Source organism: Megalops cyprinoides, chromosome 10 (genome assembly GCF_013368585.1).
Source record: "Megalops cyprinoides isolate fMegCyp1 chromosome 10, fMegCyp1.pri, whole genome shotgun sequence".
Taxonomy (NCBI): Eukaryota; Metazoa; Chordata; class Actinopteri; order Elopiformes; family Megalopidae; genus Megalops; species Megalops cyprinoides.
The window spans coordinates 32,616,140-32,636,114 of NC_050592.1; the positions used below are offsets into that span (position 1 = coordinate 32,616,140).

Sequence of the window (19,975 nt, forward strand, 5' to 3'; positions counted from 1 at the left end):
TGGGTGTGGACTTCAGATTGGTGTTTATAAATGCACAATACATTTAGAGACAGAATGAATAACTGACTATTCTAAATTGATTTAGCAAAATCTGTACTATAAACAGCACAAACTCGCCATCTAGGGGTGATGAACTCAACTCCTTGCATGACAGTTTAATTATTTTTCCATTGTTACTCAGGATCTAATAACTCATAACTCATTTCAGCTAATATAAATCAGGGGTAGTTTTCTGAACCCTCCTCTATGTGGCTGTCTGTGTCAGGACCTGTGTTTTCCAGCTGCTGTAGGGTGTGAGGTCACAGGTGAGAGAAATGATCTCTGGTAATACTAACAAACACAACGTGTTGTAGGACCAAAGGGAATAGCACAATTAAACTCCCGGCACAGCCAGGAGGGTGCCGGGTGTGGAGCGTGTCCCGTTGACCAGCTGCCCCGGCAGACTGGACGTGGTCCAGGGCTCACCCATCTGATCCAGAAGGCGCACTGGGTTCCTGGTGGGGGGCAGGGGAGTTTGGGTTTCTCACCCCTCCCACCTTGCAGAAGGGAGACACACAGAGGGAGATAGGGTACTGTGTTTTCTTCCCATGCCCCTGTTTTTGGGGGGTGTCTGGACTGCTCCAGCATTCCAGTGCTCAGGGGGAGTATCTCCTCCAGCTCATACAAGATTGCCCCCTTCTCAGAGTTTTCTGTTTCTGAGAGAATTGTATCATGTCAGATAACCAAAAATCTACACAATCCAAGTTATTATGGTGGTGCGTGCAGGACAACATTTCAATTCCAAGGTGGATCTTGGTCAGGACTTCTTTGTCAGGGCTCAGCCAACATTGCTCCCAAGCACTGACTCATACATGAAGGCAAGCGGTCCTTTTTTGTATTTATGCAAGCAGTTTGACATTTGACGAGTTCAGTGATCATCAGAATTGATGACTAAAACTGTGTTTTCACTTAGATAAAAGAAACACTTAATCTTTATTTGAAAATTAAAGCTAAGGGCATATGACATTCTTCTATTTTAAAGGTTTGTGTCTCTAAAAGCTTTGCAATAAACTGAACCTACACTAACACCCCCTGCTCCCAAATTTAAAAAGAAGTCAACCCCCAATTGGAGTATATTCTACCAATCAGGGTAGAATTTGGGCCAAGACAATTGTTTTGGATATTGATGTCCCTGTAGTTGCCTGCCCACCTAGCGACACCTATCATGAAGCAATGGACAGGAAGACTTGCACTTCCCTCCCTTGGCTGTTGCAACCATAAGCTACTAAAGTCCACCCCAGTAACCAGTAGAGTCTTGGGATTTATTTATTTATTACGATGAACTGATGGATATATATACCAGCTTGCAGAAATTCTACTGTTTGTGATCTCTGCTGCTATTTTCCAGAAGCAGCTCCAACCGTCTTCTTGTGGACTTAGGAAATAATATTTCCCCCAATGAGCTCAGGGTTTTCTGGGTTTTCAGTTCTATCTGGAAAACCCACTTTTCCCAGCACTTTCTGACAGTGTTACAGTAGATATGCCCTCTAACAAATGCATTTACATTGATGGGTTAATTCATTAGCAGTCAGCTGCTGTACATAGAGGACCATTAAAATTCCCTCCACTGGAGAGCACACTGCTCATGTTGTCATTTTGCTTGGATGAAGCCCCAATTACACCACAGATGATGTTACCATTCTACAGTTTACCTCCACTGGCTAGTTGCTGCATGGCTTGGAGAAATGTGTATGCGTGTGGATCTGCGATCTGTGCTTTTTCTCTGGGAAACAGAAACAGATTTCTGAGAATCGCCGCTGTCAGAATGGTTGAATTCTGAGCAGTGTTAATTATGGATGGACTGCTTTATTTCGCCCGGTCATAATTAGAATGCGAGCCCGCAGAACATGTTTGTTACATCACTGTGTCTGTATGAAGCTGTCAGGGTCCACAAGACAGAAAGTGAAGACAGCATGAATAAAAGGCTCCTCACACTGACCCAGGCCTGTGAAGGTGAAAGGCCAGACTCCATAATTAGCATAGGCAGATCCCTAATTTCTCCTGCACTTAATGAGTGCTGTTTTTAATGCATTAACATCATGTACACTGAGTCAGCTGTGAAATGCAAGCCTACCTATTTTGGGAAATTAATTTGGATTTCATAATTTGGATTCCATGCTTTTTTAAATATATATCTGCGTTAAATTTGGAAAAAAGAGATGCTAAGAGGTGCTATACAAGGTACAGAAAGTTTAGAAAGATGCATGTCCTAGCAGCTAAGTTAGCAATATGTAGTGGCAGAATGATTCTGTTTGTTATTTCATGTCAAAGCTGTGTACCTAGCTAGGTTGGTAGCGGTGCTTTTATGATAACTCACGTATGACTTCAAGTTTATTACTTGTTAATAGTGTGCTGTACCACTTTGTTAGATAGCTGTATTTGGATAGCTGCTAGCTTCCATTAATGCGACAGAATGCAATGCTACACTGCAGTTTCCCTTAAAGTTTTATTTCCTGTCATGCATGCACAAACTCCTGGGTTGGGAGACACATTGCTAATTTGTTTTCAGAGCTTGAACCCAGCTAATTGGAGGTAAACTGTGGAGCTTAGACTGCAGGTCTTTTTGGGAACACTTACCAGCAGAAGTAGCTAAAAGGAAAATTTGGACTGTTGTTTTCTTTCCTACGTAACTCCACCCCCTTATTTCATTTTTTTAATTATTTCATTTTTTTTTTTTAAAAATACAGTATTTAAATATATTACAATGAGGGAATTTAATTATTTACAATCAAATACATGATTAAACCTGATAAAGTTTGATAGAAAATGATCTTACATCTTCACTATGTGGCAAATATACTGTATATCCATACATACGTACATGCAGTGATGTATTTCCAGCTACAGTGTTGATTAATTCTTAAAAATGTCTGGGGGTAAAATGAAATTAACAGGTGATTAGTGTGTCATATGCTGTTGCAGAGAGTGGTGCCATTAGCTGTTAACCCATGGTTTGCCTCGTGTTTGGATCTCGGTGCGACAAACAGGCCCTATAGCAGTTGTGCATCAGCGGTCTGTTTGTAGGGGCAGGCAGGGCTGCGCGCTCGCCAGGCCGCACGGGAGGCGGGCGGTAAAAGGATCGTGGCGCTCAATAATTCAGAGCCCTAATGAATCTTGCAGGGGGGATACGCGGGCCGAATCCACCCCGATCGCGATATGATGAAGTCAGCCCAGTGTTTAGTTTCCAGGGCTACGGCGGATTGACATGTGTCATACAAAATGCATGCCCCGCCAGCGCATGTTGTGGCGGGGGGCTGGGTGCGTCGCGTTTTCAGGCAATGCCCTTCTGGTTCCACCCTGGCCCGGTCTGGTCAAGCGACGTGGACAACGATGGCGGAGGCCGAGAGCCCCCTTTGTGCCCTTGTCCCCCCTCTGTCTCTGTCGCTGTAACCGTAGAAGGACTCCCCTCTGAACCAGCAGCGGCCCTGGCACATGCAAATGAGGTTACATGACCCACCTGTCAGAAATATTATCTGAGCTATTGAAGTGCTTCATAAAGTCAATAAGGGAGGCGCGCTGTAAACCCGTCCTGCTTAGTGCTCTGTTTGCCAGAGCTGTGGCATGTGCTGTGTGTTCCACGGTCTTTACGTGGAAGTGTGTGAATCCATTGATTTGCCCTATTGTCTTACGGACAGACCTGAAATAGACACACGGGTGCAAATGATTCATTAAACGCCGGGGAACTTGAGAAAGTGGAATTAAGTGAAGCAAGCTCTGTTAAACTTGCAGCGCTAACCTGATACCCACCTCTTTCTAACACGCAGTGCTGCTTCACTTTAAATGGGAGCAGGTTGTTGAGGTTTAAGCTTTTAAAGACAGAATGGATGTTCCTTAAATTTGTACGACACCATTGATCCAAGCATTCACAAGTGCCTTCTGCTATGTTAAATATTAAGAAAGCAGGAGAATGGCTTTTAGAAGAAAGGAATCAAAATTCCATCTACATAAATAAGGTGTTTCTTTTACAGCTTTACACACTGATTGCCCAGAAACTGACAATGGAGAAAATACAGACAGCAGCTAACGACAGTCAGTGTGAGGGAAGGTCAGGATGGTGAGGTGAGGAGAGTGAGGTCCTGATATCCATAGTCATCTGGGGGAAGGTCTAGGTCAAAGATGGAGAGGTCAGCCAGACTGAATACAGCAGCATATTGCACAGTCCTGTTTGTTCAGCACTGGGTATATGGGAGGAAGATGTGGTCCAGTTTGGTCAGGGCTGGGTTTACTGGAGGAAGATGTGGTCAAGTTTGGTCAGGGCTGGGTAAAGGGGAGGAAGATGTGGCCCAATTTGGTCAGGGCTGGGTATACGGGAGGAAGATGTGACCCAATTTGGTCAGGGCTGGGTGCAGTTCAAGACTGATCAGATACCCTTTTTCCAGAGGTAGTGCTGGACGGCTCTCTCCAATGGCAAGAGCCGTAAGGAGACCTCTCTAAATCTACACTCTTTAAAAAAATGAAAAATTGGGAGAGCACTTTCAGCTCCTTGGGCCCTGTTACAGCAAGCTTAATTTCTACAACTACAGAAGAGAAAGAACTTCTGCTGTGCTTCTTCTCCAACAGTATTATTCCATTGGAAGTGACGTGTACAGTCATATAAATGACTGTCATTGTAATTGGGAAGCTTTACGTGAGGGGAGAGTCTAGACAGACAACTGGGATGCCATCACATGATTACCGAAAAGCCAAAGCTGAAGCAGCATGTGACATCACATACAAATCTGAACCAATGCCAGACATGCCACCCAACTGTTTCATCTTGATTGTACATGGAGTCCTTCGACTTCTTCTCGGTTTCTGTGATTCACTTGTCACACCTCAGTGGAATTGAGGCAGCTGAGATTGTTTAACAATTGTTTGATCCATCAACAGACTGATGTAAAAGAAGCATTTGATTATGTTCTTGAGATGCAATTAGTTGCATTCAACACTGTATACTGATTACATTTGCCAGATTTGCACTTTGAGGAACATGATTAGGGACTGATTTAGAGTTTGATAATACACATAGGAATCAACCTATAGCTAGAATATCAAGATCAGTGCCAAAGGATAATTTGATGGTATAGTTGGTTTATAGAATTTAGAAAAGGTGCTCATTACCCTTATGTTGGAGTGCTGTTGCCTTGGTTGGCTTTTATTTTCAAATAAATGTCTGTAAATAATGTAGATTAATTATCAAGCTGGTCGCTTGAATCAAATATGAATCATACCACCTTCATGACTCTTAAACTTTATTTCTGACTAAGATAGATGGGTTGGTTGCTAGCTGGGCAGTTGATTTGTGATTTATTTTTGTTAGCTGTGCAGCTATGTAGCCATCACTTATTTCAAGTGAAAGTGGAATTATCTAAAAACATATATAGTAATGATTGGTAGAGATGTGGTAGGCTCAGAGGTGCTCAACTGTCTTCAGTCATTACATGACAACATCATCATTGTCTGTCTAGTCCCTCCTTTTCAGAAAGAACTGTTGGCCCCATCCAGAGAGTGCCTAGTAGTTATGTGACAGGAACTATGGGAAGTAATTGCACCACAGATATTCTATATTATGACAAGATATTCAGCTCCTATGTTTGCTCCATCCTCCATTCAGGAGGTTCTGGTTGGTAAGAGGATGCTCTATTGCTATCTGCACAGCTGTTCTTGTGATGAGTGTTCAGTTTTAGACCACATCCCTATGTGGTCTAACTATATGCTCATATAAATTGAACATTTGTGATGCCACTCTCTGTTCCTCCTGACTTTGGGGATCTCTTCTGAGGTGGGTGGACCTCTGTGTTGAAAGTGTGCCATTGTCATTTCACAGAGGGACAGAAGTCCTTGCAGCTGGCATGGCTGGGTGGAAAGCTCCTTCTGTATAAGGACCAAACCTGACCAGCATAGTCTGTGATAATATAGCTGGTTTGGGTCCTTAATTTTTGATGAGGCTGAACCCGACATTTGTCATATCCTAGCTAATCATGTACCCTCTTAGAATTATAGAGGTGGTTATATCCATCACCAGAACTGAAGCATTTATTCAGCACTGCATAAATTATAAAGAGGAAATGATATTATTGTGTCCAAATGTATAAATTTGTCATTTTCAGCATTATAACTGTATGCAAGGATCATAGAACATCGTACTGAAATTGAGAAGCCTGATGGTGATCCAGACTTGTGTCTGGCAAGATGTTGTGAACACCATTGCTGAACAATCAGGTCAAATGACAGACTGAGTGTAACTTAAGTTTATAGAGTCAGGCCCACTTGGTCACAAAGGTGTACTGTAGGTAATCAATCATTTTGGTCAGTAAGGATCTCATGGCACAGTAAGGATGTTTGCCTTGGCCTGAATCCCAGTCTGTCTGTCTGAATCAAGCAACCTGAGCACCCTCCCACACACAGGTGATACTAATTTTCAGACTTTCTTTGAGTTTATATGTAATTGTATATGATGTTTCTGTATTTTATGTTTCTGTTCACTCAGCTGACAGCCTTGCACATGGTAACATAGAGTGCTTACAGTTTGTAAGTCATCAGTAGAGCTGGATGTCAGTGGAGATTCCTTATTTTGTGCATGGGTGCAACATCAGTGTCCTGTCTGGGATTCAAACCCACAGCTTTCTGGTCTGAGCTTGATGCTATACCCACTATACCACATGCCACACACCATATAAATTTTGTTACATGAAAACAGTTTTGTGCTGTAATAAAGTCACAAAGGTCAGAAGAGGCCTACATCCAATTTAATACATGTTAGGATATTTTCCCACTTCCTATAATGTAGTCTTGAATAATCAAATATTGAATGTTTACTATTATAATGTGCATGTAAATGTAGGAAATATATATATGTATATACTATATCCATTATACAAGAAATTGTATCTCTATATTATAACTGAGAGATTATTTCTGAGGTAAGTGTATTTCTGTGTCAAAGAATCATGTTTTAAAATGTTGTTTTTTTTTTTTGAGCAGAATTTGTTCTGAGCATAATTCGACATCTAATTTGTCAGACCAGTGTATGTTGGTGGTATGGAGTGAGAAACTGGTGTGGATGTTGTTCTTCATTGGGCTGTCTGAAAACCCTGCAGGAAATTGCACCAGCAGTTTGAGATGTACAAGGAGCAGGTGAAGAAGATGGGTGATGAGGCTCAGCTGACACAGGAGCAGAAGGGGGATGCGCCCACCTGCGGGATCTGCCACAAGACCAAGTTCGCCGACGGCTGCGGTCACGTCTGTTCATATTGCCAAACTAAATTCTGTGCGCGGTGCGGAGGTCGCGTGTCTCTGCGGTCAAATAAGGTAGGCCCTCAGTCACCTCTGCCCTCTGTCAGGGACACACACCCACACCCATACACACACACCCACACACACACACACACACACACACAATATTGCAGGTCTGGCTTTGAACTAAATCAAACTTCCATTTACCTGCTGAATTCTATTTACAAACCTTCCAATAATACATTAATTATTCATTTTGTAGATTCCTGGATCCAGGGCGACTTACATAGCCTTAGATGTCCCCAGCAATTATACATTTAACTGCAGCAATTAAAATTAAGTTTACTTTTCAAAAGTGCAACAGTATTTTCACATCTATGGTTCAGACCTGTGACCTGGTAACTGTGATTCCAGTTTCCAAACCATTGCTGAACAGGTTAGTGGGTAAAAACCTTTTGACAAAATTTCTCTGAAGGCCCAAAGTGTTCATTTTTATCCAGCCTGATAATATGATTCTGACTTACTTGATTCAAACGTTATGTGAGTGAACATTAAAGGCTCGCAGCTTTGGCCTGAACGTACTGCAACAAGCATTTATGGAGTGCTCCTTTCATATCCGTCTGGTGGTTGTGTTCCTGCTACGTCCAGCTGCTTTCAGCGTTTCACTTTCGATACGCGTATTACCCTTTTACATGTATCCAAAAAATATGCGTTTAGAACAGAGAATTTCCGGCTGTATAGGCCCTGAAGAGCCTTGTACTGTTAGCGGCTTGTTTAGCTGGGCTGGGCCTGACATGCAACCTGTTCATTCTTTGCAACTGATTAGCGGTTCACGGCTTTGATCATCTTAGCTTGCATAACAACTCAGTTCATAAATTCAGCTGATAAATGTTGATAAAAAGTTGCTTTGCTATAGTAGTGTTTCCTGTATAAATGTGCAATGATATCACAATTAGTTGTTCTTGGAAGAAATACTGTACGTTGAATACTAATGCGTGTAGTAATACTAGTAATACTAATACTAGTGTCCAAATAATCACAAAAGACTTATGTGTCACCATTGCATCAGTTTTAGTGACTGTAGTCTCTTATTCTTTTTATGAAGATGAAATGCTACACTTGACTTGCATTCAAATTACACTCCATGTCAAGCACGCATCAACAATAAGACATTTTTAAATGAGTTAGATTACTTGACAAAAATGTTCTGAGAAGAAAGAGCTTATGATCTGAATGCGCCAAAGGTTTACATTCTTGACGTCATGCGAGCGCGTCATTTTTTGTGTCTTTAAATTTAAAAATAGCTTCAATATCTCTGCCATTTTTATCTCAAATCCTGGGTTATGAAACACAGGGACGAAAGCTGGAACCGGGCTTTGCGCCAGCGGCACAGCTCTGTAATGTATCCATCATTTTATTTATTAATTTAAATTAATGCGTATAATATCTGGATTAAAAAATTCTATTTGCGTCATCTCAACGACTGCTTACTTAAAATGAATGAAGTACACAATCCGAGCATTTGCGTTCGGTACTCTTGATGACCACATGGGGGAGCTTGTTGCCATGACTTCCACATGCTGAAGAATTATTTTGCAGTTTGCACTGAAGTACCCTGCTTAAGTGATGTATGATTTGTTCATTTTTCCCCTCAACTTTTTTCTGGCACTACTTAATCAATGCTGAAGGTGTTTGATATTGGAAATCCTACTAATGAAATTAATTATCTCCCCTCTCTCTCTCTTCCTGGGCTGCAATCTTGCTTCCTTGGAATGTCAACAGGAGGACAAAGTGGTTAGCATCTTCTTTTTCAACTTTTGAGTATCCGTGACACGTGTTAATTTATAATCTGCACATATTCCTTAATGTGGTATTGACTTTCATGTGATGCGCAGACTCTAGTAAGCACTGTGCCAAAGCCAGACAATCAGTAGATGGTAAGATGTTTTCACTGGGTCTGTAGCAGAGATAACCTAGTCATAGAACAGATCATGTAAAACTATGTTGCAGTTCTGTTTCTAACCATTTAAATTTTGAGGCAGTTTCTCAATTTCCTGGTGGAACCAATTAGTGTGCAGCTTAATGTGTCTAAAAGGTCAAGTTATGTCATTCAAAATGAGCTACATTGCTTTAGTTAACATATGTATGATTTTGTTCACACCCTGCTGGTTATGAGGAATAATCCGTTAAATAATCCTTGCATTAAATTCATGTGCAACTTCTTTAGGTCAATATTTTCAACTTTTATGGGCCCAGATGTGTCTTTCTGCTTTGGCTGTAGTTGTAAGAGAAAGACACCAAAGCAGAAATGTGGTATAGACAGGTGGAATGATCCCAAAGTAATTCAAATCTTAAAGGAACGTTACAGAATATTTTTCTTAATGTAATTGTACAGTAAAGCCATGCATGGGCCATGAGAAATTATTCACTGTGTCTATAACCCATGTCTAATCCACTGTTCACTGCTTCGTTATATTGTGTGTCCGACGTTGCTGGCAGTGCTGAAGGAATAATCAGCCTCACTGGATGCCAGAGCAGGTTAGCTATTTAAAGTGTTAAAGTGCACCTTGGGTGGGTTCCAGTTGGGCTGGAAGATGCCAGAACGGCAGAGGATTCACCCACCTGTCCACCACGAAAGCCCCCTTTGTTGTTGGAGGAGAATAGGGAGGGGATCGTTTCTCAGGATGCTGCAGGTGGTGTTGTGTAATAATATCTGCAGCTATTTTGTGATGTGCTCCGGCTGTCATAGACAGGAGTCCTCTCACATGGCAGATTTGCCCCCAGATGTGTCCTCTGAACTCAGGTCTGTCCTCAGGAGCAAATTAAGACATTGGGACACCGCCATGTTAGCTATCCCATCACTCACGGCCACGTTGTCTCAGATTATCCAGAGCAATTTACATAGGTTACAATTTTACATGTTATCCAGGTATACAGCTGGATATTTTCTGAGGTAATTCCGGGTTAAGTACCTTTCCCAACAGTACAGCAGCAGTGTCCCGGCAGGGAATCAAACCAGCAACCTTTCACTTATGAGCCCTGCTCCTTACCACTATGCTACACTGCCACCCTTATGCTGCTTTGCAGTGGCCTTTTGATACCCAGCTTAGTCTCCATTTGATTGAAAGGTGGGTGTCAAGGGTGCGTTTACCGTGGAACACTCTGTGGTTTGGAGCAGCAAGGGAGGGCCAGGGGGAGGGGTCGCAGTGTCTGGATTGGAGGACGTTCATTGCGGGCATCGTGGGCGCTGTGTCTGGTTGCGGTGTGGATGGCGCCTCAGGCCGGCTGGGCCACGGATTGAGTTGCCCCACAGTGCCGGGTGACCAGATTCTCTTTCAGCCCAAGGGGCGGCTGACGTCATGCCTGTGCCTGGCCTGTCTCTGCCTGGGTGGCCGTGTGCACCAATGCCCGAGGGCCTCAAGGGCACATTTGGCTGGGAAGGGGGGGGGGGGGGGGGGGGTGTTTGCATCTGGAGTGAATGTTATGACACAGGGAGTGTAGGTTGAGTAAAAGCAGCAACTGTTCATGTCTAGAATCATTTATGCAACAGTTCATATGCAGAATCATTTATTTAACCATATATGTACATATACATATATATGTACAGGTACATATATATACATGAACTAAAGTACATATTGTACATGTATGTGTGTGTGTGTGTATGTGTAATCTTACATTGTGCTTATACATACCAGGCAGTATTGCCATATAAAAAGAAATAAAAGGCTGTCAGGCTGTGTTGAAATAATGCGTTTGATTGGGTGTATTTAGTTAAGTCTGAAGTGCTTGCCTATAAGCTTGTGTGTCAGTGAAAGAGCTGGTGGTGAAATCCGTTCTTTTTCCATCAGCATTGTCTTTCCTTTAGCGCTGACAGCGGTGGAGAGAGAGATCTTGTCCAGTGAAACAGCATCAATATTTACAAGCCTCGGTGTTTCAGCAGTCAGCAAACTGTTAGACCTGGCACGTCAGTGTACAATGGAAGGATTTAAGGGTAAAGAAAGTCAATGTTTCAGCTGTGGAATGACCTCATTCTAAGGGTATAAATTTGTACTGATTCAGGTTTTTAAAAATATTGGTTTGGAATTTACACATAGAGACATACCTGTATAGTACACTGGAATATGGAACACTGTTCCAAAGACCATTTTTCAACTATTTTACATCATCAGTATTGACAAGAGAGTGTTATCTTAAAATTGCCTTTTATTAAAAAACTATTATATAACCATAAGTCTTATATGAAAACAAGATATCTCAAAATAAAGGTGTAAAGATAATCGCATCAAATCACATGTTTTGTGACAAAAAGCTTATTTTTGTTTCTAATAGTGAATATATTTGTTCACAGAGATTGAAGGCACTTTAAGGACAAGCATCTCTTGGATGAAATGATGCAATAAAATCCTTCTACAGAACACCAAGGACCACCAATTTCAATTTCAGAAAGCAGTTACGCATTCATTGAACTATTCCTTTATGGTCAGTAATATACTGTACTATTCCAGACATTTATGGAAATTACAGAAATATGGTCATTTTGAGGGTGTTAGCTGTCTCTCGGGAAGTTAATATTTTTACAAACACTTCCCGGTAATATACGCATTTAGCTAGTACAATGCAGTTCGTTTTGCTCTGAAAGCTGTGTCACAACAGTTGAGATATTTGATCTAAGATCAACGACCTGCTGATGTTTTCAAGACCCACAGCTGTGCGAGACAGCATGTGTACACACAAGTCTACCCTCAAGATAAGATGTCCGAAAAGTTTAGCAAGTGCCGTGTTACCGTGAAAATCAACACCTACTGCGTATTGCCATGTTTTAGCTCCTCACTTCAGAGAAATTGACATATTCTGAGAATAGTTCTGTGATAAAAGCTTGTCTGTTCAAACCATGTCGTTATCTCCGTGTCTGTCATCATTGCTCTCGCAGCCAGTTATTCTTTATCATATTAGCTTTGCTAGTCTAGAAATAGTATTGGTTCTATATAGAATGCATGCGTCGGCGTATCAGATATAGACGGGCGAATCCCTTCGTTAGTCTCTGGCGTGTTACTGCACACTTTGACCACAGTTGGGCCGCGTGGCTCCGCAGGGGACGATCTGCATTCGTAATGAGCTTGAATCAGCTCCGGTAGCTGAAGACTCACGCCCGCATTTATTAATAATGAAGACATAACTACTAATAGAGTGATGGCAAGAAACACGATTACGCTCCGTCTTCCTCACTTGATCACGTCTTATCCCCCGAGCAGCCACTGCATCCATTATATGGTCTTCCTTCGATATCCCATGGGATATTTGATCATGTTTAGGTCTAGGTCTGTGTCTTTTTAGTCGGTTTGTTTTTTATATTGTAGGCCTATCATTTACTTTCAGGCTTTGAATGAACGGCTTCATTTGAGGAATATCGCAGGGATTGTTTTGGCTCCCTAAACTTGGATTTTTGGGGGGAGAAGAACTACAGTACCACGTTGGTTTGGTTGGGGCGGATTCAAGTGGGTTAATTCCAGGGTGTAAAAACAAGTAGCGGCACCCAGCATCGGCAGCAGGTTTTGGACTCGAGCTGTCCGTGGTGCTGACGCGCGCGCTGTAACGATCACCGCCACATGGAGCATGTGCAGTAGATTCTCCATTTAAAGAGGATAACGGACTTTCTGCTACTGCTGCGACACGATGCTCCTCGTTTGCACCATGGGTAAGTTTTAACAAAAAAAACTTATGGAAGGGGGCTCTCTGTCCGATATTGGCATGACTTAGTTGTGACAGTTGCTTTCTGGCCTTTGTAAACCAAAATCAAGTTAATCGTTACAAAGACAATGTTCAGTACAGTTTTTTAAAGACGGTAAGGAAAATTCAGTGGAATGGCTGGTGCACTGAATACATATGGTGATGTAGTATGGGTTGTGGAAAAAAGTGATGTGGATCGTGTTGATTTTTCCTTTCAAACAGTGGGTAATTTTGTAGAAATAATTAGATGAAGTAATAACAATCAGATGTAATTATAGGGTAAGAGAATATGTACATGTAATGGACGTATATTGGGTTCGATATAATTTGAATTTTATTATCCGTATGTACGCACACGGTTGTGTTTGTGTGTGTGTGTGTGTGTATACGCATACATATACATACACAAAAACGGGAAAAGAGACAACAACGGGACTTTGCGGATTGATAGTGTCTAAAAAGAAAAGAAAAAAAGAACGAGCGGCTCCGCTGTGGTTTCGCAAATGAATATTTAACAGCGGTGTCGTCGCAGACTTTGTGGACTTTGCAAGGCCACGCTGTCCTGAAGTGAATGTCTCCTCTTTTTTAGTAATACCTCTCCTCGTGACCGTTTCTTTTCTTTTTCCTTTGCTCTGGAAAATGAAGAGACATAAATATGCATTGGATCTATTATCAGCAGCCGAACACTAAAATTAGACACTCATTAATTTCTAATGTTCCACGTGTGCGGTAGTATTGAGGCATGCGAGTCTATTTTCTCGACCCCCCCCCCCCCCCCGCCCCCCGCGCCCCAAAATTTCACAGTTTTATATAACTGAAAATATAAATATACATGCAAATATAAATGCTTTTTCTTTCCTGCATTTAGTATGTTCCTTCAAATACACAAGAATCAATTTAAAAGTAATATCAGGCTAAATATCCCTCAAATGTTATTGCCAGCTAGTTTCAGACCATTTAAACACATTTTAAACTGAACAGATTCTTACTAAATACTGCCATAATGGAAGTAATATCAAAAGTAATTTGTTTTTCTGCTTACACGCAGAATATACCTTTTAGATGTGTATTTTCAATGTTTATTTATACAGATAAACAGACATAAAGACTCACTGGTGGGCATCCAGTGTAAAAGAACTGTATGTAATGGTCTGGTTTGTTTTATTTTATTGCATAATCTGTCTATCGTGCTTTTGGTGCTAAACTGGCCTCCGAACAATTCCTAAACAACGGGTTTTTAATGACCTGTTAAGTTCAGTTCGGGTGAGACAAGTAAGCATGTAATCTGATAGCCATGACAGCTCTTTCACCATTGCATGAATATTTGACCACCCAGATCTTTTAATTTAGCATGTCCCATTGCAATGTCATGAGCAAAACGTTCTTACAACATTGCTGTGAAAATGTAGCCCAAAACATCCTATGAAATATACAGGATATACATTGTATATGGAAGTTATGCTATTATATGGAAGTATATTCCACCACCTTATAATGTATATGTCTAGTGTCTAAGTATTGAAAGTACCTAACCAGGTTGTCTTATTAGTTAGAGAGGATCAAGACGAATGCTCTAAACAACTGTTTGGAACATCAGAGAGGAGACGTTTGTCTTTGTCAACGTTAAGAATGGAGAACCAGAGCACGGTAACAGGAATGGTCACAGGAAATCTGTTGGGAAATACTGACTTAGTTAGCTTCACATTTGATACTATCCCTCAGATAGAACAATATGTTTAACCAGGTCTTGCCTCAGTAAATATCCAGCTGTATAAATGGATAACATACTAACTGTAAGTTACATAAGTCACTCTAGATAAGAGCATCTGCTAAGCAATTGTAATGTAATATTTGAACTGGAACTAGCATGCACAATCCCCTGCATATTCTTTTTGTTCCATGCATGGTGTTACCATTCTCTCCATGTGGACTGCAGATGTTAAGTACTTTGCCCAAGGGCACAACAGCAGTACCCAGCCAGTGAACTGAAGTGGCAACTTTTGGGTTTTAAACTCTGCTCCTTTCGATTACATCACATTGCTGCCCCAACACCTGGTCAGCTAGTTCCAGCTGTTTTATAACGTAAATAATGCAGTGTTATTCAATTTTCTATGTCTATTTTTTGTTTTTATCTTTCTGTCTGCTGTAACTTACCACATACTCAGACCAACCCAGGTGCTAGCTCTTACAGCATTAGATTGTCAGAGGCCTACAGACTGTGATTTCCTGCAGTGATGGGATTTTACCACAAGAGGGAGCTCAGTGATAGTGCATAGCTAAATTAAAAGCACTCACTTTTAGTTTTTTTTTTGGTTGCTTTGATATGAATTCACAGAAGCTAAAATGACAGCTAAGCACAAAATGTCATAGCTGAAGGGTACATTCCATCTTCAGGGAGTTGTTTTCAAAGCCACTGAATGTGTGTTTGGAAAATAAATAAATATTCTCTGTAGGCCATTTAAAGCACTGTAACATTTTAAACAGCATATGTACGACATGGCAACATATTGTTTTTATTTCTCTGCTAAAAGTTCTTAGGACATTTGTTTTATTCAGTGAAATACCAATAGCTCAAGATTAGGCAGAAGTGAAACATTTCAAAGGCTGATCCAAATAAGGAAGTAACACAGTGGGAGTGCAACGTGTATGTCTAAACAGGAGGGGAGCTGATTTCAGGGATTTGAAATGAATATATAATTATAGTTGCATGTTAAAATATACAAGCGACTGGCCTCATGTTAGCACGTCCTGACCCAGGAGCAAAAGGCACTAACACAATGATGGAGTGCGATGAGTCTGGCTGCTTCCAGACGTCAGTGCCCAGGGTGTGGGCCACGTTTCCAAGAAGTCACCAAACAGGAGTCTGTTTTGGGGAGCACTGGTGGGGCGTATAGAGATTTCAGGGCTATTTTTAGGTTTCAGTTCAATGCAGTGTGCAAATGCAGGAGAAACAACCCCACCTGGATGCTACATGCCTGCATATTCAGACATGAAGAGGAACAGCTGTTATATTGCAGCTGACCGATCTGCATGCAGGTGGTTTTGTTAGAATTTAGGGAGGCCCCATTATTGTGATATAGGTAATTACATGCAAGCAGCAGAACCAGCTTCCAGTGACACACACAAAAATATGTCAGTTTTACACTATATATAAAGTTTTATATAATTAACACAATTGCATTTATAAGCCATTCTCAATAGGAGGAACAGTACTGAATTAGTACTGAAGTGTTAATTTTTGTAAAGAATTAAAAAAGGGCAGCACTTTGGTGAATTATCCAAGAAAAATCAAAACACAAACAGATCATTTTAATTGCAATAACAGATAATGAATGGTGAAATGGATAAATAAGTACCAGACAATGCCATATGGAAAACAGAGCTTTGTGACATGAAATTAAGAATTTTTGCAAAAAATAATTGGGTCCACACAAAGTTTGTACATTATTGCAGCTCATCTTGAATAATCTTTAAAACTTGATACAGGCTGTGATTGTAATAAGGCTTTGAACTGGTCTCCTCTTGTATTCCACTAAATCCCAATTTCCTAAACTCGATGGCCTTAGACTATAGACATAGATTTGCTCAAGTGAAAGAACTTCCTGTTTTTGTAAGACCAACAAAACTGAATTCAGGTCGCCATTACTCAGCAGCCGTAGATGCCTCAGAAATGCCATGTCTGGGAGATCCATTTCTTTCTTTCCCCTCTGCACCTGCGAGCGCTGAGAAACACACCAGTGTCAGAGCCATTTGTTGCCATTAGTAAGCATGTTAACCCCTCGTGCTCCAAATTTGAAGCTGAGTACCTCAGCTGCATCAGAGTTTGTGAGAAATGCAAATATTTCCTTATCTTAAATTGCAATGAAATATTACCAAACATCGATATCTGCTGAAACAACTACATTGGCTACATTATGCATATGGCAATATACGTATTGAGATCTCTAGCAATATATTAATCACACAGAGAGAATGTTTACTTTTACTCATTACCTTCTGTTTTAACAGCAGCCAATATGGGAATGACCTACGAAATGTTCTTGTCGCTGCTTCTCAGATAACTAGATAGAACCATTTTTTTTTTTGGCTGAAAAGAGTTTAAGATCGTTCATCTGAGGTGATGAACATGGTCTCCTTAGAGCTGACAGTTATATCTTCTACTCTGTTCTCCAGTTCCCTTGAGTAACCATAGCTCCAACCTCTGCAATAGGCTACTAACATTATGTCTTGTGAAATAATGTTAGTAGCCTAATTGAAATAAATGCAATGATGAGGTAGGAGATGTGGTTAATTGTATTGGTACTGGTATTGGCATTTTCACAATGTTGCTGAAAGCAGGGGAGTAGGTGGAATGCTGACGTGTAGCACATTTGCACCAGCTGTGCAGCACGCTCAATATGAAGGTTATGTTCAATCCTAATCTGGGATTCTTCTGAAGGCTCAGTCACAGTGGTGTTCATTGCACATGTATTCACACTGCTGCAGTATCTCTGCCATGTTATATTTTGAAGTCACCCTGAAAGTCTGTGGTAGCCGCTGTCACTCCTGGATTCCTCTCTCCCCCTGTGTAGCACTAGCTACGCAGTCGTTCTCGGGGCAGACATGTACAACCTTGGCCTGCTATTTGTGAACCAGGGGCTGTTCATAAATGTGTTGCTCCTTGGTCATGTGGAGATGCAGTGTGTTGGTGCGGTGCCGTGCTCAGGCTTTCCAGTCCGGTGCAGGATTGCTTGGGTCTCCAGTTAGCTGTGGAGCAGCTGGCTGTCAAGTCCAAGAAGTAAGTGAAACCACACAGGAGAGCAGCTTGCACTGTGATCTCTGACAGCACCTAGAAACAGAGCCCAGCAAGGTCTTTGTAAGGGCTCAGGCATGGACTCAGATGCAGACCACAAGAGCTTCAGGTTCCAGGCGGCTTTATTAAGAATCACCGGACAATATCGCAAATGACAGAACAGGTAGTGTCGAAAACCAGGTAGGCAGTCCTAAAGCAAAGCAGGATCAAAAACGGGAACAGGCAGGGTCGAAACCAGATTGCCTGATTTGCCTGCCTATCAGGGCAAGGCACAGGCAGGGTCAATACAGGAAACCTACAAGGCAAAAACATGACACGACCAAAACAAGCACAAAACACTGCAACAAACTGGAAACAGGACAGAGACAGGCTGACGAGGTGATGGGAAGCAGGTGGGCAGGCTGGCAGGTGATGGGCGATGAGGTAATCAGGTGGGCGGGGACAGGGCGGAGAGCGGGTCAGGACTGGAACAGAAGGAAAAACAATAAACAAAAGCACATGGACCACAATGACAGATGGGGAGAACACCAAAACAACAACTAGGGGGGCGGAGTACTGACAGTCTTTCCTTAAGTCACACCCTAAAATTTGGAAAACACATAGGATAAAATACAGATGCATAAAGCGTATTTAAATGAAAAAATGAAAAATGAGTCAGTCAGCCCTTTAGCATCATCCTTACTGTTAGAAACGCTGTTCTCTCCAGCACAGAGAGAACTATCTGTATCTCAGTATCAGGTTTATGTGGATCGTTTTTGAGGCCTGTGGTCTAATTATATTATTGTCATTTAGCAGACGCTCTTATCCAGAGTGAAAATTTTATCTATCTATGTATACAGCTGGATATTTACTGAGACAATTTTGGGTAAAGTACCTTGCCCAAGGGTACAGCAGCAGGGTCCCAGTGGGGAAAGAACCCACAACGTTTTGGTTATGAGCCCAGCTCTTTACCACTTACACCACTCTGCTGCCCCATTGCATGATGTGTGCTTAGCAGAGCTCTTATCCAGAGTGACTTACACAACTTAAAATTTTCACATTATCCATGTGTACGTCTTGATATATAAATTCCCCCACCACCTGGGAATCTAACTGGCAGCCTTTGGGTTATAAACCCTATTCCCTACCACTACAAGCACTGTTAAAGTAGTACTTTTACAGGGGTCATTTTGCTTCTTCATGTTATCGCTCTCCTTTCTGGAGCCCTAATATTTCATTAGGCATCTGCTGATTAGATTAAAGGCCCTGCATATGCACTCTCTGGCTCGGAATTTGCTTAATTATCATTGGCAGATTGGAGAAGTACTCTGCAACTGACTATATGCTAATTGCACTTGTAGGGAGTGAGTAAGTAGGCCACGGCTGATGTACAACGCACGCTCTAACTGTGAAGGAACTGGGCTGCGTTAGGAGAAGAGGGAAATTGCAGTAATGAAGAATACGTCTTGCTGCTTGCGGGATGGCATCTTGCATTGTGGGCACAGGTGGGGCCTAGCCTGTGGCAGCAGCAGAGGATTCTGGTTAAGCGGAGCTCATTGCTCTGAATGCAGAGTGCCTCGGTTTTCCGCCTGTTACCCCAGATTTAGGATATATATGCTTGGTGTACCAGAATCACATTAACCACAAAAACAAACAAAAATGCATCATTCTGTATATTATGGCAAGTAGATCATTATACAATAACAGTTACTGCTAACAGGACAGCAAACTAAGTTCATTACTGCAATAGCAACTAGAGTAATGGGAGCTGTTGCTGCACCACTATAACTAATACTGTGACTGCTGCTGCTACAACTGCTACTACTAAGTGTGCATCAGCTTAGTTATGTATATTATTGCACCTGAAAGGGAGGATAATTATTCCTGCCTGCATCCTCTAAAGTACTGCTCTAAAGTACTAGAAAGGCTGGACTCTTTCCAAACTGGAATGCGTCTCACAGTTGAGACCTACCCTGCGAATTCTGTGGGACCCTGTTCTCTCCCGGGACACAGAGGGAGGGATCGGGAACTCTGAGAGAGAAAAGCTCTCAATCAGTCAGCGGACGGGGTGTGACAGTGATCCCTAGCCCGACTGCTGCTAGACCCCCGACTGCACCGCCCCCCTTTCCCTCTGCTCGGACGCAGCGAGTGAGCCGGAGTGGGCCAGGGGAGGGGGGGGGGGCACAGTAATCAGGATAATGTAGTGAGTCAGCTCTGGGA

At 41.9% G+C, this 19,975-nt stretch overlaps 1 protein-coding gene across 21 annotated transcripts in view; it reads left to right on the forward strand.

Moving 5' to 3' along the window:
* The window catches only part of rims2a (regulating synaptic membrane exocytosis 2a), a 187,774-nt gene that overhangs the window by 30,766 nt on the left and 137,033 nt on the right, over nucleotides 1-19,975 (forward strand). For all 21 annotated transcript variants that reach the window (XM_036538373.1, XM_036538374.1, XM_036538393.1 and 18 more), the window contains exons 3-4: nucleotides 7,119-7,329; nucleotides 9,037-9,048. In XM_036538373.1, the coding sequence (XP_036394266.1) occupies nucleotides 7,119-7,329; nucleotides 9,037-9,048 (223 nt within the window). The remainder of the gene's footprint in view (nucleotides 1-7,118; nucleotides 7,330-9,036; nucleotides 9,049-19,975) is intronic.